The sequence below is a fragment of the Tachyglossus aculeatus genome, chromosome 1 (assembly GCF_015852505.1).
Source record: "Tachyglossus aculeatus isolate mTacAcu1 chromosome 1, mTacAcu1.pri, whole genome shotgun sequence".
Lineage (NCBI taxonomy): Eukaryota > Metazoa > Chordata > Mammalia > Monotremata > Tachyglossidae > Tachyglossus > Tachyglossus aculeatus.
The window spans coordinates 132,621,286-132,648,797 of record NC_052066.1 but is presented as its reverse complement, the minus strand read 5'-3'; the positions used below and the strand labels follow the sequence as shown (position 1 = coordinate 132,648,797).

Sequence of the window (27,512 nt, the reverse complement as noted above, 5' to 3'; positions counted from 1 at the left end):
GATGAATTGAAGATAATGCCATGAATGTAGGTTTGTAAGACAGAGAGGATGGTGGTGTTGTCAACAGTGATTTGCATTCATATCTTGTTTTTTCTCCCTTACAGAGGTTGCAATCTTCTTGAGGGTAGAAGCCATATTTTATCTAACACGGTAATGATTAGATAGGTGTTATTCATCTCTCTCCTTTGTAGACTGTAAGTTCCTTGTAGGTAGGGTTCCCATCTACAAACTCTGTTGAATTGTGCTTTGTCCACAGTAAATGCTCAAATATCATTGATTGATTGAATGGACCTACCTAGTTCCCCAGTTCCAATTTAAGAGGACCAGAGCAGGAAGTTTTCCCAGAGGATCCCCACCTCAGGAATACATCTTCCTTGCTAGCCCACCAAAACACCAAGTCATGCACCTGCAGGGCACAGTTTATTCATTCAGTCATTTTTATTGAACACTTAGTGTGCGCTGAGCACTGTACTAAGAACTTGGAAAGTACAAGTCAGCAACAGAGACGATGCTGTTGGGGCTGAGGTTGTTTTGTTTTGTTGTCTGTCGCCCCCTTCTAGACTGTGAGCCTGTTGTTGGGTAGGGACTGTCTCTATATGTTTCTGATTTGTACTTCCCAAGTGCTTAATACAGTGCTCTGCACACAGTAAGCGCTCAATAAATACAACTGAATGAATGAATCCCTGCCCACACACAGTTCAAAGATGTTATCTCATACATCAGAATATATTACAGCAACGCTTATCAACCTTTTTAAAATTCAGAACACTCTCACTTTACCAACACTTAAGTACTTCCAGTGTGTCGAGTACTGCACTGGGCTTTTGGAGGACACTTGGAAGTGTAAGAGGTGATACCTGCCCTCAAGGAACTTACTTTCCCAAGCGTTTAGTACAGTGTTCTGCACAGAGTCAGTGCTCTATAAATACTATTGAATGCTTGCAATCTAATGGGGAAGAAGAGCTAATAATATATTAGAGCTGAGTGCAAAAGCAGATATAAATATCAAGGATAAGAATAAATCAATCAATACGTAGATAAGTGTACAAGAGTGCAGAGATGGCCGAGGAAGTAGCAAGATCAAACAGGGAAAACCTTGAGAGGGAGGCCTTTTAGAAGGTGTTTAAAGAAGGAGAGGAACGTGATTTAGCCCAAGAGGGCAGGTTGTGTGATAATTAGGTTAGCCACAGTCCGAGTTACTGCCAGGGAAGAAGAACAAGAGTTGGGAGGTAATGAGAGAGGAGAGCAGATCGGCAAGAGGGAATCAAGTTGATGGAGATTCTTTCATTCATTCATTCAGTCGTATTTATTGAGCACTTACTGTGTGCAGAGCACTGTACTAAGTGCTTGGGAAGTACAAGTTGGCAACATATAGGGATGGTCCCTACCCAACAACGGGCTCTCAGTCTAGAAGGAGGAAACAGACAACAAAACAAAACATGTGGACAGGTGTCAAGTCGTCAGAACAAACAGAATTAAAGCTAAATGCACATCATTAACAAAATAAATAGAATAGTAAATATGTACAAGTAAAATAGAGTAATAAATCTGTACAAACATATATACAGATTCTGTGGGGAGGGGAAGGAGGTAGGGCGGGGCAGATGGGGAGGAGGAGAGGAAAAAGGGGGCTCAGTCTGGGAAGGCCTCCTGGAGGAGGTGAGCTCTCAGTAGGGTTTTTGAAGCTTGCCCATTAGACTATACACTTCTTGAGACCAAAGACCACGTCTTTCACTTTTTTTGTATGTTCCCAAATGTCCAGTTCAGTGCTCTGTGCACGGTTGGCTCTATATATGTTGCTGATGGTGAAGATCTAGAGTTTGGGATTTTTTTATGAGAAAAAATATTTGGAGATTTTTGAGAGGGAAGTGGTCCAAAGCAGGATATGTGCAGCTGCAGGTAAAACAGACAGAAGGAAAAGAGACTGAAGTTAAGGAGGCCATCCATCAGCTGATGGTGAATGAGGACTTGAACCAGGGTCATGTAAGAGGAGTGAGGAAGGGGCCTTAAGGTCACACAGCCCCATGTGCCATACACTTCCAATAAGCACTGACACCACCATCTCTCTCTTTTCACCTGAGGCCAGACAGATGAAAGTGGGTAGAGGGTGGGGAAAGACCACTGATAGGCCTGTAATCAAGAACTAAATCAACACCTAAACCAAACTTTAAACAGTACAACCACTCTTTTACATTAGAAATCAAAAGCAAGGAAGAAAGCATGTACATTGAGACTGTGAGCCCCACATGGGACAGGGACTGTGTCCAACCTGATATGCTTGTATCCACACCAGCACTTAGTAGAGTGCCTGGCAAACATTAAGCACTTTACAAATACCAAAATTATTATTTTATCATCCTCATTCTGAGTGTGAAACTACAGTGTTTAAGCAAAATGCTTGAACCTAGCTGGTATAAAGTACTACTGATTGTTTGGATACTAGTTTGTTTTTGATGGCATTTGTTACGCCTTTTCTATGTGCCAGGCACTGTACTAAACCCTGAGGTAGATACAAGCTGATAAGGTTGGATACAGTCCATGTCCCACATGGAACACACAGTATTAAGCCCCATTTTACAGGTGAGGTAACTGAGGCAAAGAGAAGTGAAGTGACTTGCCCAAATTCACACAGCAGACAACTGGCAGAGCCTGGATTAGAACGGAGGTGGTTCGGAATCCCAGGCCCATGCTCCATCCACTAGGCCATGTCACTTCTCTAGTTGAAAAGCACTGAAATAGGGTCAGTGTCCATACTCCCCATGTTTCTTCCTTCTGCAACTACCACACACATTAGCCACCAGAATTAGAATGGTCTAATTGAAAGCACATAATAATAATGTTGGTATTTGTTACGCGCTTACTATGTGCCAAGCACCGTTCTAAGCACTGGGGGGATACAAGGTAATCAAGGTTGTCACACGTGGGGCTCACAGTCTTAATCCCTATTTTACAGATGAGGGAACTGAGGCACAGAGAAGGTAAGTGAATTGCCCAAAGTTACACAGCTGATAAGTGGAGGAGTCGGAATTAGAACCCACGACCTCTGATTCCCAAGTCCGTGCTCTTTCCACTGAACCACGCTGCTTCTCATGGGCTTGGGAATCAGAAGATTTGGACTCCAAGACCTAGACTCCAAGCCCAATTCCACCGATTTCCTGCTGTGTGATCCAAGCAAGTTATTCAAACTTCTGTGTGTCCTAGTTTTTTCATCTGTAGAATGGGAATTAAATACCTGTTCTTCCACCCTCTTGAACTGTGAACCCCATGTGGGGCAAGACGGGGTCCAATCAGCTTATACTGTATCTACCCCAGAGTAGCGACTGGCAAGTAGTAAGCACTGAGACCACAACTACTACATCTTACTGCAGCTCTTACTGCTTTATGCACATTAGTTATCAAATCGACACAGTTTCCTTTTATCCCTCCTGTGGCTTACCATCTCCTCACTAGTTGCCTTAATAATAAAAACCCAGTGAATGCCCCACCAATCCTCAAGACTTTCAAGACCTCCAATAATGTGTGCAAACAGCAGGCTGCTCACTAAGCTTTTGACCTGTCTCTTTACTGTAGTCTGCTGCTCTCTGCTCCATCTCCTTGTTTCCCTTCCTTTCCTGGGCTCTCCATCTGGCATCAACAGCAGCGCCCTTGTTCCTCCTGCCTCAGATCTAGACAGCAGGATTGTGCTGGGAAATGACTCAACCCTGAGTGACTAACCTCTCATGGAGGGCTGCTCACTAAAGCTGGGAATGGTACTTCCATTCCTTGCCCTGGATTTTACCAGCCTCTCCTGCAGTGTGGCCTAGTGGAAAGAGCATAGGCCTGGATTTTAATGCCGGGTCTGCCAATTGCAAGCTGTGTGACCTTGGGCAAGTTACTTCACTTCTCTACGCCTCGGTTTCCTCAACTGTAAAATGGGGATTATATCCTATTCCCTCCTACTTAGACTGTGAGCCCCACGTGGGCCAGTCTGATAAACTTCTATCTACCCCAGCGCTTAAAACACACTTGCCACATAGTAAGCGCTTTATGAATAGCATAAAACAAAACAAAGAGCCTCTCTCACTCTGTCTTTTCTTCCTTCACCCTCTTCCCTCCCAGCCAAGGAAGAGGCATAGGCCAGAAGTTCAAGACCAGCAGGACTTCTGCTGTTGTCCCAGAAACAGGGGTTGTCCCAGTAACACGGTTTACAAAGCTGCTGGCTTTGGACAGTTTTTCCTACGTCCCATGGGAAGATGGGGAGGGGGCAGATTTCCTGTCTCCCTTGTGGTCTGCGGCTGTTGCTGCCGGATCCCAGCTGCGGGGACTCGCTTGGCCAATTCCCTACAGGACTGGGCTTAGAGGCAGGGAAAGTCCCACCATTGTATTGTACTTGCGGCCGAGGACTGAAACTAGCAGTAAAAAAAGCAGTGGGGGGACGGGAGGGGAAGTGAGAAATCAAGGGACAGAAGGGGGTGCGGGAGGATTGGGAAAACGGGGGAAGGGCTGATTGCCTCGACACCCCTTCGAAAGATGCTTTGGTCTCTTCGGGAAGGCGCCATCAGGCCACACACAGTCCTGCCCGACTGTCACTCCCCTATAAACCCTTCTTTGCAATTATTGGGGGCGGGGTGAGGAGCAACACCAAAAAAAAAAAAAAACCCTGCTGATCCCAGGATTCGTTTACACACTGTTATCCCCTTTCAGCAGGGTAAAACAAGCTCTCGGCCCCGTTTCGTTTAGTAGCAGCGCTAATGCAAGGCAACACCAGATCCGGCTGAACAGAAACACCAGCACTCCCTCCCCCCATTAATTAATCAAAGCCTCTTTCGCTGCTTCCCCCAAATGGGAATGGGGACAAAGCGGCCTTACAGATGGACGCGCAGTACTGCCATAAAAGCCGCGGAGTCGGATTTTACCTAGAAATTATCTGGATGACCGCCCCCACAAGCCATGGAACAGACATCAATACACACACACACAAAAAAAAAACCCACCCCAGTTTATTCTACGCAGCCATATGCCTCGAGGCCGAAATGGCAAATAAAAATGCTCACTCAGGACTGTCTGGACAGGAGGCAAAAAAAAAAAAAAAGACTGGGAGACATCTAAATCGATGCTTCGAAATTCCCACGTCCTGGCACTTGCGTTTAGGCATGAAAGTTTAATGCAGGTGGCTGGAAATATTTTCCGGCATTTCGGATGCTTGGATTCAGCCAACCAGAAGACAGGCCGAAGAGCTTAGTCACGACTACAGACGTGGGAAAGGTAAAAAAAAAAAAAGAAGCTCTGCACATGAATAAAGAAAAATCTTTCCATGGCAATTTCGGCTCTCCTCCCCCTCGGCCCGACCAACCTGCAGAAGGGATGTACATTAGCTCCGTACGGAATTGAGGCTCCACGGGGGACTTCTGGCTGGCTGGCTGGCTGGCTGGGGGATCCCATTCCCATTCCCATTCCCATCCCTAACCCGGCGACTGCTTTTACCTGCGATCCTGAGCACGGCCCTCTCGGCGGGGTCCAGCACTGAGCCGCCTTGGATCTTCCTCTTGGACCGCTCGTGTTTGGGTAGGTTCCAGGGAAGAGTGTCTCCCGGGGCTGGAGAGGCAGAGCCCGACTTCTGGCTGAAATCATCTTCGTCGGAAAAATCCGCCGAGGAAGACATCGAGCAGCGGTAAGAAGCGTTGCCAGAGCTCTGGAGAGAGAGATAGAAAGAGAGAGATAGAGAGAGAAAGAGAGAGAGAGCATGAATAACCACCCAGACCTAGGGGCCCCACAACTGGTCCATCCTCGCCATCACTGCCGGCTGGAGGAGATTCAAATGAAAACTAAAGAAAAAAAAGGGGGGGGGAAACACACAGGACTCACCATTTTGGCTTGAGGAGCGCTCAGACCGTACAAGCGATATCCTGGCAGGAGAAATTCATGGAAGATTTATCCCGAAGAAGTGTGTGGCCTGCAGTCGGTCAGGCAACCGGCTCACAAATGACCTGCCCAACAATGAAGCCAGAAGCAACAACCTTCCTGGTTACAAATCAACAGCGGCTGGCTCCCCCACCAGGACAAAGGAAAGATTTTACCACTTGACTGCTGGTTAATTCATTACCGCAACTCTTTTTCCTAAGTTTTAAAAACCAAAAACGGGCACGAAATCAAAAAGGAAAAAAAAAAAAACCCTCAGGGATGCAGGGTGTCGATTCTTTGTTTATGTATGTTTCTGAAGCCACACCCTTTCAAGTCTCCTTCCTTCAAAGTCCTGATCATCTGATCGCCTTTCTCCCTCTGGCTTTTTTGATAGCCGTAGGTTCTCAGAAAAAAAAAATGCCTCCAACCTCAAAGGAGGAGGAAGCAACGTTTCCCAGAACAGGCTTAGCTCAAGACGGAGAGAGTCACAAAAGCCTGCTTTTTTAGAAGTCTCTGCCAACTCGGCTTCCATAAACAGGCATCTCAGACCAGTTTAAAATCTTTCTGATGGTTTAAACTTCCAGATACGCACAGTAAAAGCAGCAGCTGCCGTTAATGTAAATAAGGATGATGCAGTGCAGTGGCAGGAAACAGTGTCATTTCTGGGCTCCTAATCATTACCCACTGAAATGGGAAATTTGATCCTTTAGCCTAAGCACTTTAGACCAAAAGCTGGTACTCTGTTCATCTATCACGAACAAATCTTCAGGGTCACACTACCCAAGCTAGGAAAATGCAGCCTGACGGCTAGTTGTCTCTTGTTTATTGGGGAAATTTGCCACTTAGTTTATGTTTATTTTTCCAAAACGGATGGTTAACTAACATAACAAGGACAACCGCTGCAATCGGAACTTCAGGACAGGAACATAAATAAAGCATCAAGCAGGGAGTCTTTATCTCCCCATCTTGAGTTCTACTTTCTGACCTTCAACTCAAGATGCATAGTCTGCATAACGTGAAGCCAGGGTTCCTAACAAGAAATTCATTTACAATCAATTTATGTAAAACCATGGGCTGTCCATGAAGTCAAGGCAGTTTCACCAATAAAAGGTTCCCAAAGCAGTCAAATATTACTGAAAAGGGCAGGTGACTCATACTCCAGACTGAACCCCCTCCTTCCTCTCCCCCTCCTCCCCTTCCCCCTCCCCCCGGCCTTACCTCCTTCCCCTCCCCACAGCACCTGTATATATGTTTGTACGCATTTATTACTCTATTTATTTTATTTGTACATATTTATTCTATTTATTTTATTTTGTTAATATGTTTTGTTTTGTTGTCTTTCTCCCCCTTCTAGACTGTGAGTCCACTATTGGGTAGGGACCGTCTCTATATGTTGCCAACTTGTACTTCCCAAGCGCTTAGTACAGTGCTCTGCACACAGTAAGCGCTCAATAAATATGATTGAATGAATGAATGAATGAATACTCCATAGAGCTCCTAGCCCTGGACCAGTCTAGTTCATCTCATTCACATCTTTACGTAGCCAAATAATCAGTAGCATCATTTTGATAGAGGTAAGAACTATTTTTTTAGTCTGGTACTTCCAAGCAGGTAGTCTTATGGTTGCTCTTAATTTTCATTTAACTTCTAGATTAAATTTAACTTTTCTTCCTTTCTTGTGCCTGTTTCTGGATGCCCCAAAACCATGGGCACATTATAAATAAACTGAATACATTTTCTGTGTAATATGGTTGACAATGACATTAGTAACAGTATATACAATTACCAACGTGTTTCATTTTCCTTTGAAAATAATCTTGAAACTTTTTCTCCCTCTCTGGGATTGTATTTTTGTTCGATAATTAGAGAGGTGACCCCCTTAGAGACTCTGGAATGGCTTATGTTTTCTTTTGTTGTTTTGTTCCTAGAATGATTCCATATATTCCTTTTGTAAGGATGTAATTTACTGTAGATTCATCCTTTGTTTGAAAGGTTATAGTTCTTTTTAAATAATAATAATAATAGTATTTGTTAAGCGCTTACTATGTGCCAAGCACTGTTCTAAGCGCTGGGGTAGATACAAGGTAATCATGCTGTCCCACATGGGGCTCGCAGTCTTAATCCCCATTTTACAGAGAAGGTAACTGAGGCACAGAGAAGTGAAGTGGCTTCCCAAGGTCACACAGCAGACAAGTGGCAGAGCCAGGACTAGAATCCACATCCTCTGACTCCCAAGCCAGTGCTCTTTCCACTATGCCACAGTGCTCTCTTTGCTGCTTTTTCTGCCCAACCTACTTGACCAAGGGATTTGAATCAGATTCCTATAAAGACTAGGTTGACAAGGAGAAATTATGCTAAGAAAAATTACTTTAAAAAAAAAATCACAAAAAAACAAAGAGGCCTAAGTCCAACTGGCTGCTCCTTGAAGCACAATTTTAGCTGGGAAAAAAATAGAAAAAAAAAGTCAATAGCAGAGCCAAATTAGCCCAAAGAAGGAAGGGATAGAAGAATTAACAATGCCGAAAGAGGAAGTGTCTTTGAGTATTCAGAAGTCCTACCAAGAACTTGACCTAATTTCTCTGTGGAAGGTAAATGATGTTGGATTCCAAAACAATACAGCCAGGCCTCAGTAACCTGTAGACAGCAATTGCATGGGTAACCAAAGTTAACCCATAATTCCAATGACCTAAAATTTACCCAACAGGTACTTTTCTCCAACCATTTTCTTTCTGGTTTGCTTTATTTTTAGAAGTACTCTTTAGTAAGAAGTTTTTTTCAAGAACCAGAAAAGGACCATCCAGCCTTCACAAAAGATGGTGGAGTCTCCCACGGTAAACGGCAGATGAGTTTCGATCCAGTCATAAAGACTTTGGAACCGAGAACTTGTGCAGTTCATAGTACCAGTAGATTGTGCAGCACCACCCTCATATCACTCCCAGTCATGTTCCCTCTGGAGCAGAGGGGGCAACAATGGAGTAGGTGGGAAAGGGTGCAGCACACTGTGAATTTTATGAAAAAAAAAACCCAGCTTCTACTACCTCCAATCTGAGTGCCATACTTAAAAGCTGATGAAATAGGTAAGGGCAGAGCAGTATCACCTGCTGCTGAGTGTCCACAAAATTTACTCTGTTCCATAACCACAGATTGCACCAGCTACCTAGTTTAGCTAGCTGACCTAGTGCATGCTGCTACACTCAAGGGAGCCAGAGGAGAGTGTGGAGAGCTCAAATACAACCAATAATAATAATAAGGGTATATGTTATGTGCTTACTATGTGCCAAGAACTGTTCTAAGCACTGGGGTAGAAACTAGCTAATCGGGTTGGACACATGGGGCTCACGGTCTTAGTCTTCATTTTACAGATGAAGTAACTGAGGCATAGTGAAGTTAGGTGACCTGCCCAAGGTCACACAGCTAACAAATGGCAGAGCTGGTATTAGAACCCAGGTCCTTCTGACTCCCAAGCCTGTGCTGTATCCAATAGGCCATGCTGCTTCCCATTATCATTAGTACCATAAAGAGAAAATTGAGCATGGGGCCTCCGACCGAACGTCGAATTCCTCAACTCGATCGCTGCCGACGAGAGCGGCGTTTCTTGGACGAAGGTGCGTTTACTCTTCTCCCGGGGCTTTCCCCCTCCCCTCCCCGCAGCTCTTGGACAACTCGTTCCTCTCCTCCGTCCCACGGTGACGCGAGCGCTTCGTCAAACACCTGCTATGTGCCGAGCCCTGTGCTGAGCGCCGGAGTCGAGCCAAGATCAGCAGGTCAGACCCTGTTCCCGCAGTCTCAACTCACCTCCAGACTGGAAGCTCGGTGTGGGCGGGGAATGCATCTGTGTATTGTTCTGTCATCCTCTCCCAAGCGCTTAGTACAGTGCTCCGCACGCAGAAAGGGCTCGATAAAATATGATGGAATGAATGAGCAAAGAAAGAGGAGGGAGGAGAGGCCCACCCCTTCCTGCCACAGTGTTGGATCTGATTTGGTCAGAGGATGTGAGTTCTATTCCCGGCTCTGCCACGTGTTACTGGGTGACCTTGGGCAAGTCACTTCACGTGAAGCAGCGTGGCTCAGTGGAAAGAGCCCGGGCTTGGGAGTCAGAGGTCATGGGTTCAAATCCCGGCCCCACCGCTTGTCAGCTGGGTGACTTTGGGCGAGTCATTTTGCTTCTCTGGGCCTCAGTTCCCTCATCTGGAAAATGGGGATTAAGATTGTGAGCCCCACATGGACAACCTGATCACCTTGTATCCTCCCCAGTGCTTAGAACAGTGCTTTGCACATAGTAAGTGCTTAACAAATACCAAAACCATTATTATTATTATTCTCTGGGCCTCAGTTCCCTCATCTGTAAAATGGGGGTGAAGACTGTGAGCCCCACGAGGGACAACCTGATCACCTTGTATCTCCCCCAGCGCTTAGAACAGTGCTTGGCACATAGTAAGCGCTTAACAAATACCATCATCATCATCATCATCATTAGCCTATTGCTATTAGTTAAAGGGCTTATTCTGAGCCAATCATTGTACTAACTACTAAGGTAGATAAGACAATCAGACACAGTCCCTGCCACACATGGGGCTCACTGTCTAAGATGGAGGGAGATCAGTATGGATGTACCATTGTACAGATGAGGAAAATGAGGCACAGAAATGTGACATGCCCATGGTCACCAGGAGGATACTCTCCAACCCTAAAGTCCTCTGTACTACAGCACACCCCAATATTGGTCTTTTGTTGAGGGAGAGAGAATTGCATTTTAACAGTACCAAGAAGCCCTACTTAAGGGCATCATTCATCTCAAAGGCAAAGGACAAGAAAGTGTGCCTTACTATATTTTCATGGACACAGTGGGAAAGGGAATCTCTCAGTAGCACAAATGCACACATGGAATTCACCATCAGTAGCATAATCACAAAAATTGAGATATATATAGTTATAGATATAGATATACAGATAGACACACACATTTCACACACACATATCATCCACCTCTACCTCTCACTTCAATTACTAGTTCCCAACATGTACAGTATTCTGGGCTCCACCTCCAATTTTCTGAGCCATTTTGAAGCCCTTTACCTTCCTGCTCTCATCTCTGGTCCTACACTAATCCTCAGAAATACCAATATTCATGTGAACATTTCTGATGACCAACTGTTCACTTCTTCTCACTCCTCAACTTTGCCAAGCTCCTGTTCCATCCCAACTCAACCACTCCCCAATCTGAACATAAGCAGGATCTCACCACCACTGGTCCCTGAACAGTCACTACCCTCAACAACTCTGAAATCCCATGTTCCAACCCCAACTTCTTCACCTGCCTTCTTTCCTTACCTGTGTCATCTATGCACTTCAATTCACCCACCCCCAAGCCCACAGCACTTAAATACATACCTTTAAATTACATATTAAAAATTATTTATTCATATTAATGGCTGTTTCCCCCTCTATATTGTAAGCTCATTATTGGCAGGGAATGTGACTGCTAATTCTGCTGCATTATATTCTCCCAAGCTCTTAGTACACTGCTCTGCACATAGTAACTGCTCAATAAATATGACTGATTGATTGCCTTCTTGAACTGGAAACACTAACTTTAGTTTCTGTGACAGAGTTCTATTCTGGTTCTCTTACCTTTCTGGTCAATTCATCTAAATCTCTTTCACTGGCTCTTCTGCCTCCACTCCCTGTGAGTCCCTTTATGAGTCCTTTTCTCTTATCACTTACATTCACTCCTTTGGGGAATCATCCACTTTCATGGCTTCAGTACTGTAAGCACTTTTTTAAATAGCATTTATTAAGGATTTATAGCATTTATTAAGAGATTATTATTTATTAACACTACTATTACTTAGTAGTGTTCTGCATAGAGTAAGGGCTCAAAAATACTACTGTTTTGTTGATTAGGTAGATGCCTCCCAAATCTACATCACTAGCCCTGACCTTTCTCCATCTCTGCAACTTCACACCTCCTCCTGCCTCCTGGACATTCTGTATGGATGGTCTGCTGGCACCTTAAGCTCAATATTGAATTCCCCTTCTTCCCTCCAAAATCCTCTCACACACCTTTCTCATCACAGATGACTTTACCATGGTCTTTTACATCTCTCAAGCCCAAAACCTTGACATTATCCTTGAGTCTTCCCTCTTCATAAGACCCCATATTCAGTTGGTCACCAAATCCTATTAATTCTTTCATGGCATTTCCAGAAGCTGCTCCTTCCTCTCTAACCATCGGCCACTAGGCTGGTCCCAGCACATATATCTTGGCTTCATTATTACACCAACATCCTTACTTGCTCTTCTGGCCTCCAGTTTCTCCCCTCTCCAGGACTACTTTGCCCTTCTGTCCATATGATTTTTCTAAAATATCATTCTGTAAACATTCTCCCCACTTTTCAAAAACCTTCAGTAATTTACCAATTCCTATTCACATCAAGCAGGAACACCTATTTGCTTTAAGACGCTTAATCAGTTTTCTCAGTGGGCCTGAGAATTTCCCATTTTCCCAATGGTTTAAGCAACCCTGTAGGCTAGTCACTTTTTTCATTCAACCTTGGCTTCACGGACTCAGCCCTCCCCTAGTTTTCCTCATCTCTCTGGCCGTTCATTCTCAGTCTCCTTCGCGGGCTCCTCCTCCCCATCCCATTCCCTAACTGTAGGGATTCCTTAAGGGTCAGTGCTTGGTCCCCTTCTGTTTTCCCTCTATACACACTCTTCTCCATCTATACTCATTCCTTTGGTGAACTCATTCGCTCCCACAGCTTCAACTATCCTCTCTACGTGGATGGTACCCAAATCAACATCTCCTCCCCTGTATCTCCTCCTGCCTTCAGGATATCTCCATCTGGATGTCCTCCAGCCACCTACAACTCAACATGTCCAAGACTGAGTTCCTTATCTTCCTTCCCAAACCCTGTCCTCTCCCTGACTTTCCCATCACTGTGGATGGCACTACCATCCTTCCTGACTCACAAGCCCACAACCTTGGTGTCATCCTTGACTCCGCTCGCTCATTCACCCTACATATCCAATCCATCACCAAAACCTTCTGGTCTCACCTTCACAACATCGCCAAGATCCGCCCTTTCCTCTCCATCCAAACCACAACCTTGTTGGTACAATCTCTCATCCTGTCCCAACTGGATTACTGTATCAGCCTTCTTTCTGACCTCCCAACCCCCTGTCTCTTCTCACTTCAGTCTATACTTCATTCTGCTGCCCAGATTATCTTTCTACAGAAACGTTTCTGGGTATGTCACCCCCCTCCTCAATGATGTCCAGTGGTTGCCTATCAACCTTTGTATCAAGCAAAACTCCTCAGTATTGGCTTCAAAGTTCTCCATCACCTTGCCCCCTCTTACCTCACCTCCCTTCTCTCCTTCTACAGCCCAGCCCGCACACTCCACTCCTCTGCTGCTAACCTCCTCACTGAGCCTCATTCTCTCCTGTACCGCCATCGACCCCTGGCCCATGTCCTACCTTTTGCCTGGAATGCCCTCCCTCCTTACATCCACCAAACTAGCACGCTTCCCCCCCTTCAAAGCCCTACTGAAAGCACACTTCCTCCAGGAGGTCTTCCCAGGCTGATCTCCCCTTTTCCTCTTCTCCTCCTCCCCTCCCCAACACCCCTACTCCCTCCCTCTGCTCTCCCTCTCCCCCTGCCCAACAGCACTGGTGAATATATGTACATATTTATTATTTATTATTCTATTTATTTTATTAATGATGTGTATATAGCTATAATTCTATTTATTTATGTTGACACTATTGATGCCTGTCCACTTGTTTTGTTTTGTTAACTGTCTCCCCTTTCTAGAATATGAGCCCATTGTTGGGTAGGGATTGTCTCTATATTTTGCCGAATTGTACTTTCCAAGCACTTAGTACAGTGCTGTGCACACAGTAAGCACTTAATAAATACGATTGAATTAATTAATTAATTAATTCTTCCAGCAATAAACCAAACAGTAACATTTTCTAGGTGCCCCTCTCAGGGTGATATCATGCAAACAAATTGGTGTAATTACAATAGTCCAGATTTAAAAGTGTTAACATCTCCAAAGCTCTATTTTTACTTTATAAAATGCATGGTTATTAGTTTTGAACAAGCTAAATTTGACTCCTCAAACAACTTGAAAAGGCACTGATTTTTGGTTCGCTTTATGAAATTCTTGTCTTCATTCATTTGTTACTTTAATAAGTTTAGTAAGATCTTGCAGGACTCCTTTCACACTAAAATTTTCCAAACTGAATTTTCTGTTTTTAAAAGGATCCTGGAATGAGTTTTGCCAAGCCAGAATCATTCAACCGTTTAGGAGGTAAGTGAATAACAATGACCAGTAAAACCATGATGGAGAGTTTTTTCTCCTAAACTGAAACATAGCAAGGCTTAGCACCTTGATTGTTTCTAAATTGTCAGCAATTTTCTAGAGGAAACAAATAACAATAAGCATAAAAAGACTTTGGTGCTAATACAAAATCTAAACTTATTAGATATTATTCATACTGTTAAAAAAAAATCAGAACCTGAAATTTATAGAAATTAGAAGTGCGTGGTGCCCTTCTCCTGATTTAAGAGGTCTGACTGCATAGTTCAAAAAGTACTAAGGGTTCTTATTCATTTATTATTTCTAACTTTAGTTATACATTTGGAAATGAGTGCCAAGAGCAAAACATACAGAATCATATCTTTAAACTACAGATGAATACAATGCTATATTACTAACAAAGGTGACAAACTTAACAGAGGTGAATTAACCCCAAAGAGAAATGAAAAGGAACAACCAAGAATCAAATATCCTATTTTAAAAATTTCAGCTGACACATTTTTCTCACATCATATAGAAACTCCTTACCATTGGCTTGTAAAATAATAATTTTGGTATTTATTAAGTGCTTACTATGTGCCAAACAGTGTGGTAGATAAAATGCAGTCACACCAGACACAGTTCCAGTCCCACATGGGGATGACAATAGAAGCAGCATAGCCTAGTGGATAGAGCACAGGCCTGGGCGTCACAAGCTCTTGGGTTCTAATCCCAGATCCACCACTTGTCCACTTGTCTGCTATGTGACCTTAGACAAGTCACTTAAATTATCTAGGCCCCAGTTTCCTCATCTGTAAAATGGGGATTAAGACTGTGAGCCCTATGTGGGATAGGGACCGTGTCCAACCTGACTATCTTATATCTAGTCCAGGCCTTAGAACAGTGTCTAGCAATTAATTAATTAATTAATTAATCGTATTTATTGAGCGCTTACTGTGTGCAGAGCACTGTACTAAGCGCTTGGGAAGTACAAGTACAAGTCGGCAACACATAGAGACAGTCCCTACCCAACAGCGGGCTCACAGTCTAGAAGGGGGAGACAGAGAACAAAACCAAACATACTAACAAAATAAAATAAATAGAATAGATATGTACAAGTAAGATAAATAAATAAATAAATAAATAGAGTAATAAATATGTACAAACAAATATACATATATACAGGTGCTGTGGGGAAGGGAAGGAGGAAAGATGGGGGAGATGGAGAGGGGGACGAGGGGGAAAGGAAGGAAGGGGCTCAGTCTGGAAAGGTCTCCTGGAGGAGGTGAGCTCTCAGTAGGGCCTTGAAGGGAGGAAGAGAGCTAGCTTGGCGGATGGGCAGAGGGAGGGCATTCCAGGCCCTGGGGATGACATGGGCCGGGGGTCGATGGCACAAAGTAAGTGCTTATTAAATACCAAAATAATAATAATAATTGCATTATTATTATTAAGGGGTGGGAGAACAGTCAGTCACTCATGCTTATTGAGTGCTTACTGTGTGCACAGCACTGTATTAAGCGCTTGGGAGAGTACAATATAACAGTACAACATTCCCCACCCACAATAAGCTTACATTCTAGAGGGGGAAACAGACTTAAATATAAATAAATTACAGATATGCACATAAGTGCTTTAGGGCTGGGAGGAGGGATGAATAAAGGGAGCAAGTCAGGGTGACACAGAGGAGAGTTGAAGCAACACAGAAGAGAGCTGAAGAAAAGCTAAAGATGGCTTAGGGAAGACCCCCTGAAGGAGATGTGCCTTCAGTAAGGCTTTGGGGGTTGGGGGAGTAATTGCCTGTCAGATATGAAGAGGGAGGGCATTCCACGCCAGAGGCAGGACATGAAGTAGACATTAACAGTGAGATAGACAAGATCAAGGTACAGTGAAGTTAGCATTAGAGGAGCGAAATGTGTGGGCTGGGTTGCGGTAGGAGAGTGGCGAGGTGAGGTAGAAGCAGTTAAGGTGATTGAGTTCTTTAAAACAAATGGTGAGGAGTTTCTGTTTGCTATGGAGGTGGAAAGGCAACCACTGGAGGTTCTTGAGGAGTGGGGTAACATGGCCTGAATGTTTTTGTAGAAAAATGATCTAGGTGGCAGAGTGAAGTATGGACTGGAGTGGGGAGAGACAGGAGGCTGATATTTCTGCCTCATTTTACCGATGAAGAAATGGAGATACAAAGAGTACAAGGTACTGACTGACTGCTGGCCCCTATTCAGTTCTGGTTTACCACAAGCAATAATCAGTCTTTCTCCAAATCTTGCAGGTTTTTCCTCTGAAACAGATCTGTCCTATGCTTGCCATATATTCGTGATGCACTGAAAAAAATTATCAGACCTATCAGATATCACATTCCAAAATACATGATTGATGCTATCGATCATGGAGGAAATATTTATACGTCACCCCATATGTGCTAAAATGACACACTGGTCAAAGAACTAGGATGGATTCCTAAATCAAACTAAGTTTCTCCTTGACATTTTTACTGCCCTAAATAGACTTAATACTTTAAATGAGTTATTTTGGTGGGGGTTACCTGGATTCTTAAAAGAATATTCAGGGATAAAAGTTAGGTTAACTGCGTAAAACTCTGAAAATCCATCCTAATTATTCTTGGGTTTCCATTTTCCTCAATGAGTAAATCATTTCTGGTAGTGTTTAGTTAGGTGTTATACCTCTTTCAAATCACTAGGGAATGATTTGTTTAGTTAGGTGTTATACCTCTTTCAAATCACTAGGGAATGACCACCCCCTTCTCCTCAACACGCTATCTGACCTTGGCTTCACAGACTCCGTCCTCTCCTGGTTCTCCTCTTATCTCTCCGGTCGTTCATTCTCAGTCTCTTTTGCAGGCTCCTCCTCCCCCTCCCATTCTCTCACTGTGGGGGTTCCCCAAGGTTCAGTGCTTGGTCCCCTTCTGTTCTTGATCTACACACACTCCCTTGGTGACCTCATTCGCTCCCAAGGCTTCAACTATCATCTCTACGCTGATGACACCCAGATCAACATTTCTGCCCCTGCTCTCTCCCCCTCTCTCCAGGCTCGCATCTTCTCCTGCCTTCAGGACATCTCCATCTGAATGTCTGCCCGCCACCTAAAACTCAACATGTCCAAGACTGAACTCCTTGTCTTCCCTCCCAAACCCTGCCCTCTCCATGACTTTCCCATCTCTGTTGACGGCACTACCATTCTTCCCGTCTCACAAGCCCGCAACTTTGGTGTCATCCTCGACTCCGCTCTCTCATTCACCCCTCACATCCAAGCCGTCACCAAAACCTGCCGGTCTCAGCTCCGCAACATTGCCAATATCCGCCCTTTCCTCTCCATCCATTCTGCTACCCTGCTCGTTCAAGCTCTCATCCTATCCCGTCTGGACTACTGCACCAGCCTTCTCTCTGATCTCCCATCCTCGTGTCTCTCCCCACTTCAATCCATACTTCATGCTGCTGCCCAGAATGTCTTTGTCCAGAAACACTCTGGGCATGTTACTCCCCTTCTCAAAAATCTCCAGTGGCTACCAATCAATCTGCGCATCAGGCAGAAACTCCTCACCCTGGGCTTCAAGGCTCTCCATCACTTCGCCCCCTCCTACCTCACCTCCCTTCTCTCCTTCTACAGCCCACCCCGCACCCTCCGCTCCTCCGCCGCTAATCTCCTCACCGTACCTCGTTCTCGCCTGTCCCACCATCGACCCCTGGCCCACGTCATCCCCCAGGCCTGGAATGCCCTCCCTCTGCCCATCCGCCAAACTAGCTCTCTTTCTCCCTTCAAGGCCTACTGAGAGCTCACCTCCTCCAGGAGGCCTTCCCAGACTGAGCCCCTTCCTTCCTCTCCCCCCATCCCCCTCTCCAACCCCCCCATCTTACCTCCTTCCCTTCCCCACAGCACCTGTATATATGTTTGTACATATTTATTACTCTATTTATTTATTTATTTTACTTGTACATATCTATTCTATTTATTTTATTTTGTTAGTATGTTTGGTTTTGGTCTCTGTCTCCCCCTTTTAGACGGTGAGCCCACTGTTGGGTAGGGACTATCTCTATATGTTGCCAACTTGTACTTCCCAAGTGCTTAGTACAGTGCTCTGCACACAGTAAGCACTCAATAAATATGATTGGTTGTTTGATTGATTGATTAAGGATGAATGAGAATTAACAGAGAGAGAGCTATTGGAAGAAAAAAATAGAGACAGTGACGAAGAACTGGAAGAAATGGAGAAAAAACTATAGCTCTCCCACACCCAGTTGCAACAATAAGATAAGATTGCAAGTGGAGAAGTAAAATGGTTTGGGGGAGGTGGGGGGAGAGGGAGGGACGGTGGTTGTAGATGCTGGCAGGGAAGAATAGGTGGAAAGAAGAAATAATGGGCTAAAAACTGCTGTCTAAATCTACCCCAGTGCTTCGTACTATGCCTGGTGCATAGTAAATGCTTAACAAATACTATTTTAAAAAAAAAACTCCTTGGATGTTGGCTGTTTAGGGAGGTAACTATAGATTAGTCATGGCCTGGCTTTCAGCTGGTCTATCTCTTGTTCCAGTACAAATTTGACATGGAACATCTTTATGTCTATTATTTACATTTCCAGCAACAAGCTTCCTTTCCTACCAGCAAGTTCTATGACCCAGAAGTGGTGTCTGTATTCAGAGGGAACTGGGAGGGAAATGTAAAGGGTCTGAAGCAAGACAGGGGGTCAAAGTACACTGAAGAAATGCTCTAAGTTCTGGCCAACTCCCACAAAAATGGTGTTCATTTGATCCTACTCCTTCCTACCCACATGGGACAGGGCCTATGTTCAAACTGATTAACTTGTATTTTCTCCAGCACTTAAAACAGTGCTTGGTACATAGAAAGCACTGAACAAGTACCAGAATAATTATTATTACATCATCACATTTGTTTGTATGCCAGAATAATGTGCATGATGTCACGTGCATCTTGGTTTTTGGAGTGACTATATTTCAATCTATTCATATTTATTGAGCATCTATTGTGTACAAAACACTACCATGTACTTGGGTGAATCAATCAACCAGTGGTATTTATTGATCGCTTACTATGTGTAGAGCGCTGTACTAAGTACTTGGGAGAGTACAAAATAGAATCAGCAGAAATGTTTTCTGCCCATAACGAGCAATGTAACAAAATAATCTCTCGCCTCAGGCAGTGGGAATCTTGCACAGCAAATGGAACGTGCATCAGTACTGGCCTGAAAGAAGTGTCACATACTGACTACTGTCAGTAAAGGGGTGAAGAACAAATAGGGATGAGGCAGACCTTCCTGACTGATCTGTTACCCTGATTTTGACAGGACAATTCAGAGTGAAACCAGAATTATGATGTTAGAGCAGGGATAAGCCAAATTCAGCCCCAGGCCAAGACACAGCCAGAATCCAAACTACTTTGGTCCACAGTGGTTCCTATCTGTCTCATTTCACCATCAGTGATGTCTTCTTTTACTAAGAATGACAACACAAACTATATATACACAGGAGCATATATACATACCCTGGCTCTGGACCAGCTGCAAATGTAACAATTAGCCTCCTTAACCTTTATGACCTAAGAACGGCAGCCTTGGTGGGAAGGCGGAAAGGAGTTTCTAACTATATCCATTGATGGCTTACAGACATGAGCTGCCTTGTTCCTTCCACTGCGCAAATCCCCAAGGATCTATCTGCAAGTGGTCTTCCAGCCCGATGGAGAAGCACAGTAATCTAACAGAATAAGCACGGACCTGGGAATCAGAAGAGCTGGGCCCTATTCCCGACTCTGACTCTTACCCGCTAGACTGTAAGCTCGTTGTGGGCAGAAAATGTGTTAGTTTATTGTTATATTTATTCATTCAATTGTATTTATTAAGTACTTACTGTGTGCAGAGCACTGTATTAAGCCCTTAGGATAGTACAATATAACAATAAACAGACACATTCCCTGCCCGGCTTAACAGATTCTACTCTTCCAAGTGCTTAGAACAATTCTCTGCACACGGTAGGTTCTCAATAAATACAATTTAATGAATGAAGTATGACCCTGGGCATATCACTTAACATCCCTGTGCCTCCGCTAGCTCGACTGTAAAATGGGGATAAGATACTTCAAAGCTCTCCATCACCTTGCCCCCTCCAACCTCACCTCCCTTTTCTCCTTGTACAGCCCATCCCGCACACTCTGCTCCACTGCTGCTTACCTCCTCACTGTGCCTCATTTTCACCTGTCCCGCCATCGACCCCTGGCCCACATCCTACCTCTGGCCTGGAATGCCCTCCCTCCACACATCCGCCAAACTAGCTCTCTTCGTCCCTTCAAAGCCCTACTGAGAGTTCACCTTCTCCAGGAAGCCTTCCCAGACTGAGCCCCCCTTTTCCTCTGCTCCTCCTCCCCTCCCCATCACCCCCACTCCCTTCCTCTACCCTACCCCATTCCCCTCCCCACAGCACTTGTGTATATTTGTACATATTTATTATTATAATTATTTTATCAATTATGTGTATATATCTATAATTCTACTTACCTATTTTGCTGGTATTGATGCCTGTCTACTTGTTTTGTTTTGTTGTCTGTCTCCCCCTTTTAGACCGTGAGCCCATTGTTGTGTAGGAATTGTCTCTGTTGCCGAATTGTACTTTCCAAGCGCTTAGTACAGTGCTCTGCACACAGTAAGCGCTCAGTAAGTAAGATTGAATGAATGAATACTCTCTCCCACTTAGAGCTCCATGTGGGACAGGGACTGTATCCAATCTTTTTATATTGGATCTACCCTAATACTCATTACAGTGCTTGGCACAAAGTAGGCTCTTAAATGCTGCAATTATTATCATCAAAAACCTACCCATCATAAAGTTGCATTATCAACTGAGATGTAAGGCTCTAGACTACCACAATTACCTATTTCACCTGGGTGGAGAGGGCCTTTACTCCAGAAAGACAGGCACATAATTACATGATTCTAGTTGATGATTCCTTGATGAGATGTCTGCAAAACCAGTACTCCTATGGTTCTTTTCATTGCAGTTGATTAACTATATTGTACTGAGCAGTAAGAGTTTGTTTCTCCTACTGAGCTGGCCTCCAATCACATGGGGCTGGAGTGACCTTGTACTTTAGCCAGGACCACACCCAAGTCATCCCAGGCAGATGTGAGTCTATCCTATTCTAAAACCCACTGGGAAAAGTGATTCTATATCCAACCTCAATAAACTATCTTACCTGCAGCTGGTGCTATGCAAATGAAGATACTGCAGATTACAGTTTTAAACATGCTTGCCTTACAAGGCAGAAAGAAAATTGTTTAGGGACGGACGCGCTTTTTAGTCTGTACACAGTGTTAGAAGTGATCAAACCCAGCTATCCTATTCATTTTTTAGAAGACCCATGGGCCCTAACATCAGAGCTCTATAATTCTGGAGTAAAATGCTATATTGGCTATGCAAGGGTTTTAAGGACCACAGTTTATGTATTTCAACTAGAACAATACTTTAAAAAAGCTTCTCATCTCTGCTAGAGAAATCTGGTTACCAAACTGAAAGGAGATTAATGTTTTTCCCTAGTTTCCATTTCAAATCACTGAAGAAAGTGTCAAGCAATTAAACTGTGGATTTGAATATTCGTTTACCAACTTGTTTGTTAAGACTAATACAGGGAGCTCCAGCTTGATCTTTTTAGGCTGCATCCATCAAAAGTCACACTGACAAGAAGAGCAAAATTTATCCCTTACTACTCATCAATCGTATTTATTGAGCGCTTACTATGTGCAGAGCACTGTACTAAGCACTTGGGAAGTACAAATTGGCAACATATAGAGACAGTCCCTACCCAACAGTGGGCTCACAGTCTAAAACTACTCCCGAAACGTCACTGAAGTCCATGGATTCAAAGTCAGGATAAACTGCAGTACGGAGATGAGGATGGAGCAGCCTTGAAAGTGATCCCTCTCCCATGTGCCTGGGGCCTACAAGAAATCAAGAGAGGCCCAGTGGAAGTCCAATAGCAGGCCTGCATAAAATTACTGTGCTTTGACATTCTCCTTTGTTTTCATTAAAAGCTGCGTTTGTGGAGCTCTCATAATGTTTGGTGCAGTCAAATGTATATCAACTGATAGATTCGTTTATTATTATTATTATTTATTGAGCAATTACAAAGTGTAGCACACTATACTGCACATTTAGGAGAATACAATAGAGTTGGTAGACATGATCACTGACCATAATGATCTTACAGTCTAGAGGGAGATTCAGACACTAAAATAAATTACAGATAGGAGAAATGGCAGGATATAAGGATATGTACATAGGTTCTCTGGGGCTGAGGGTGCGGTGAATATATCGAATGCTTAAAGGGTACAGATACAAGTGAACGGGTGATGCAGAAGGGTAGTAGGGAAAATGAGGGCTTCAAGACATCTTTAAGACACCTCTACTTGGATGTCCTCCTGTCACCTCAAACTTAACATGTCCAAATCAAGAGCTCCTTATCTTCCCTCCAATACCCTGTCTTCTCCCAGACTTTCTCATCACTGTAGATGGCACCACCACCCTTCCCGTCTCACAAGCCCATAAATTTGGCATTACCCTTGACTCCTATCGCTCATTCAACCCACATATTCAATCCATCATCAAATCCTGTTGGTTCCACTTTCACAACATTACTAAAATCCACCCTTTCCTCTCCATCCAAATTGGTACCATGTTAATATAATCACTCATCCTAACCCGCCTATATTACTGCATCAGTCTCCTTGCTGACCTTCCAACCTCCTGCCTCTCCCCACTCCAGGCCATACTTCACTGCACCACTCCGATTATCTTTCTACAAAAAAGTTCAGGACATGTTACCCTCCTCCTCCAAAATCTCCACCTCCATTTCAAACAAAAACTACTCACCACTTGTTTTAAAGCACTCCATCACCTTGCCTCCCTCCTACCTTACCTCGCTTCTCTCCTTCTACAATCCAGCCCGCATACTTCGCTCATCTAGTGCTAACCTTCTCACAGTGCCTCAATCTCACCTATCTCGCAGCCAGCCCCTGGCCCACGTCCTGCCTCTGGCCTGGAACGCCCTCCCTCCTCAAATCTGGCAATTACCCTTCCCCTCTTCAAAGCTTTATTGAAGGCCCATCTCCTCCAAGAGGCCTTCCCAGACTAAACCCCACTTTTCTTCATCTCTCACTCCCTCCTGCTTCACCCTGACTTGCTCCCTTTGCTCTTCCTCCAACTCCCAGCTCCACAGCACTTATGTGTATATCTGTAATTTTATTTATCTGTATTGATGTCCATCTCTGCGCCTTAAGACTGTGAGCTCGTTGTGGTCAGGGAATGTCATTGTTTATTGCTGAATTTTACTTTCCCAAACTCTTAGTACTGAGCTCTGCACACAGTTAATGCTTAATAAATATGATTGAGTGAATGAACGAATGAGGGCTTAGTCAGAGAAGGCCTTTTGGAGGAGATATGATTTTAATAAGGCTTTAATGGTGGGGAGTGTGGTGGGCTGTCAGATATGGAGGAGGAGGAAATTTCAGGCCAGAATGAGGCTATGGGCAAGGGATCAGTGATGAAATAGATGAGATTGAGGTACAAAGGGGTTAGCATTAGAGAAGCAGAGTGTGCGGATTGGGTTGTGGTAGGAGATTGCCAAGCTACAGAAGGAGGGGGTGAGCTGATTGGGTGTTTCTCTAGCCGAATAGCTAGCTTTGGTGAACCCTACAATACGGTGATATGCCAGCATACTGGTTCAGACACTTGCTGAATCTATAAATTCAAAAATGGAAACTGCAGAAATGCACTGCAAAATCGCTCAAGGAAAAAGCCCTCAAGCCAAGAAAATCCCTTTTTCAGTCATCCTGATCCAAGAGCTCATTGCTTCCAAGGGCCGCCACAAAGTCATAGATTAAATCACCCAAGACAATATTACCAAAATATAGACCTGTATTTATACTAGTCTATCAGGTTTATAGCTGGCCTATTCTGACTTAGTACCCATATGCAAAAAGTTCCTTGAGGACAAGGGTTATGGGAGTATGGCCTACTGGAAAGAGCAAGGGCCTGGGAGTCAGAAGACCTGAGTTCTAATCCCATCACTTGTCTGCTGTGTGACCTAGGAAAAGCCACAACTTCTCTGTGCCTGTTCTCTCATCTGTTCTCTATATATTGTTCTCTCTCTCTCTCTCTCTCTCTCTCTCTCTCTCTCTCTCTCTCTCTCTCTCTCTATATATATATATATATATATATGAGCCCACTGTTGGGTAGGGACTGTCTCTATATGTTGCCAAATTGTACTTCCCAAGCACTTAGTACAGTGCTCTGCACATAGTAAGCGCTCAATAAATACGATTGATTGATATATGCATATTTATATATATATATACTTTGCTCCTCTAATGCTATATATAGTGAGAGAACTGTATATAGTTCTCTATATGCTGCCGCCTTGTACTTCCCAAGTGCTTAGCACAGTGCTCTGCACACAGTAAGTGCTCAATAAATACGATTGAATGAATGAATGAATGTGCAAAATGAGGATTCAATACCAGTTCTCTCTCCCCATTACACTGTGAGCCCCATGTGGGAACTGATTATCATGTATCTACTCCAGCACTTGGTACATAATAAGCACTTAAACACTATTATTATTACTAATTCTATTGTATTGTAGTCTTCCAAGCACTTAGTACAATGCTCTGCATACAGTAAGCACTTAAATACCACAATTATCATTATTATCATTACTACTACTACTACTACTACTGCTGCTACTACCTCACACTGATCTGTGAGGGGAATGTAAATGCTCTGGCACAACTAATCCATGGTATTTATTGGGCTCTCTCTATGTGCAAAGTACTGTACTAAGTACTTGGAAGGGTTATAAAGATGATTCCTTCCCTCTCCATCACAGTCAAATGAGGCAACCAGTAACCACTGCTTCTCCCTGCACCACCAAGAGACCCTACTACTGGCATGCTTAATGTGCTACGGGCCATGGGGATTAAAATTTCAGCAAGGCACCCTCAGCATCCCCCTTCCTGGACCACTATGCCATCTCTCCAGGAACTGGCATCAACTTTCCTTTGTGTCATGCACATTCTTGGCGGGAAAGAGAAAAGCACCCACAGCATGAGGACTCCACAAAACTTCAGGAAAACTGGGAGCTGCTGCAGTGATCACTGTGGCTAAAGGTGTGCCTTGGACCCTGAACCGAGAGGAGCTTGAATTCTTTGCCTCTGCCTACATTACCTTACTGATTTTTGTTTTTATTTTGGTATTTATATCTTTACCTTACATTTTTACTGTTTCATTAGAAGCTGTGTGGCTTAGTGGAAAGAGCCCAGGCTTGGGAGTCAGAGGTCATGAGTTCGAATTCCGGCTCCACCACTTGTCAGCTGCATGAATTTGGGCAAGTCACTTAACTTTTCTGGGTCTCAGTGACCTCATCTTTAAAATGGGGATTAAGACTGTGAGCCCCACGTGGGACAACCTGTTAACCTTGTATCAACCCCAGCACTTAGAACAGTGCTCGGCACATAGTAAGCGCCTGACAAACACCATCATTATTATTACCACTCTTCAGAGACCTCAGGGAAGCAACATGGCCTAGTAGAAAGAGCATGGGCCTGGGAGCCAGAGGGCCTGGGTTCTAATCCTGGCTCTGCCATTTGCCTGCTGTGTGACTTTGGGCAAGTCACTTAACTTCTCTGTGCCTCAGTTACCTCATCTGTAAAATGTAGATTAAGACTGTGAGTCCCACGTGGAACAGGGACTATGTCCAACCTGATTAGCTTGTATCTATCCCAGTGTTTAGAACGGTGTTTGACATATAGTAAGTGCTTAACAAATACCATTAATAAAAAAAAAAAACCTTGGTCTATTTTCTTCCTGAGTATTCTTTTCCACCCCTTGGTACAGGGCTCTGCACATAATAAATACTTAATACAAACTACTTCTACTCAAAGAACCTACAGCCCAGTAGGGGTGGCACACAAAATATTTTACAAAAAGACAAGGAAAAATGAATACATGGATGAGTAAACGCTTAAATAGTAGGACCAGTGGAGAACTCAAGGGTCTTCCCAGAGAAACACTCTAGGATTACAGGACGTTCTCATTCTTCAAAAAAATAGCACCCATGACATCATGTAAATCTTCTTACTGTACTGGTGAAAGCTAAGTGAGAGGTAGTCAGCCAAAGGATAATGCATTGCGATGCCATGGGCACATCTCTCCCAGAACGCCCCAACTCCATTTGCAATTGTTCTGGTAGTGTATGCATGGAGTTTTCTTGGTAAAAATACTGAAATGGTTTACCATTGCCTCCTTCCGTGCAGTAAACTTGAGTATCCAATCTTGACTCTCTCCCACGCTGCTGCTGCACAGATGCTTGGTAGAGTACAATACAACAGAATTGGTAGATGCATTCCCTGCCCACAAGGCGCTTACAGCCTACAGGATGAGCCGCAGTTCTGAGACCTCAGGTCAGAGAATACACATGGAGGGATTACAGTGCTAGTGATTTGCACAGCTCCACTCACATTCTCTCATCCCTGCCAGGCATTCACACTGATGCACACAGAATGCAAGGAAAGTAGGTAGGCAGGGTGCAAGCAAAGATTTTTTTTGTTTCTGTTTTCTTCACACAGGTCCCACTTACAGTCATAGTGACCAGAAGATAGTCACTCACTCAATCATATTTATTGAGCACTTACTATGTGCACAGCACTATACTAAATAGTATAGTGAAGCAGCATGGCTCAGTGGATAGAGCACGGGCTTTGGAGTCAGAGGTCATGCGTTCAAATCCCCACTCTGCCAATTGTCAGCTGTGTGACTTTGGGCAAGGCACTTAACTTCTCTGTGCCTCAGTTACCTCATCTGTAAAATGGGGATTAAGACTGTGAGCCCCCCGTGGGACAACCTGATCACCTTGTAACCTCCCCAGTGCTTAGAACATTGCATTGCACATAGTAAGCGCTTAATAAATGCCATCATTATTATTGTTATTATTATTAAATGCTTGGGAGAGTACAGTATACAAATAGACACATTCCCTGCACACAATGAGCTTAAAGTCTAGAGGAAGAGACAGGCATTAATATAAATAAGTAAATTATAGTTATTTACACAAGTGCTGTGGGGCTTGGAGCGGGGGGAGAAATAAAGAGAGCAAGCCAGAACAACACAGAAGGAAGTGGGAGAAGAGGAGAGGAGTGTTTAGTCAGGGAAGGCCTCTTGGAGGAGATGAACATGGTGGTTGTTGTAATAGTCAAGGGGGGATATGATAAACAGCTTGGTAACAGTTTGGGTGAACAGGAAGAGAAAGATTCTAGA

At 44.0% G+C, this 27,512-nt stretch overlaps 1 protein-coding gene across 14 annotated transcripts in view; it reads right to left on the bottom strand.

The window, feature by feature from the left end:
• The window catches only part of DST (dystonin), a 520,502-nt gene that overhangs the window by 421,017 nt on the left and 71,973 nt on the right, over positions 1-27,512 (bottom strand). For 13 of the 14 annotated variants that reach the window (XM_038771967.1, XM_038770518.1, XM_038770592.1 and 10 more), the window contains exon 4: positions 5,464-5,671. In XM_038771967.1, coding sequence (XP_038627895.1) covers positions 5,464-5,671 — 208 coding nt within the window. Of the gene's footprint in view, positions 1-5,463; positions 5,672-5,844; positions 6,000-27,512 lie in introns of those variants that run through there. The other variant, XM_038771192.1, reaches the window with a different exon arrangement.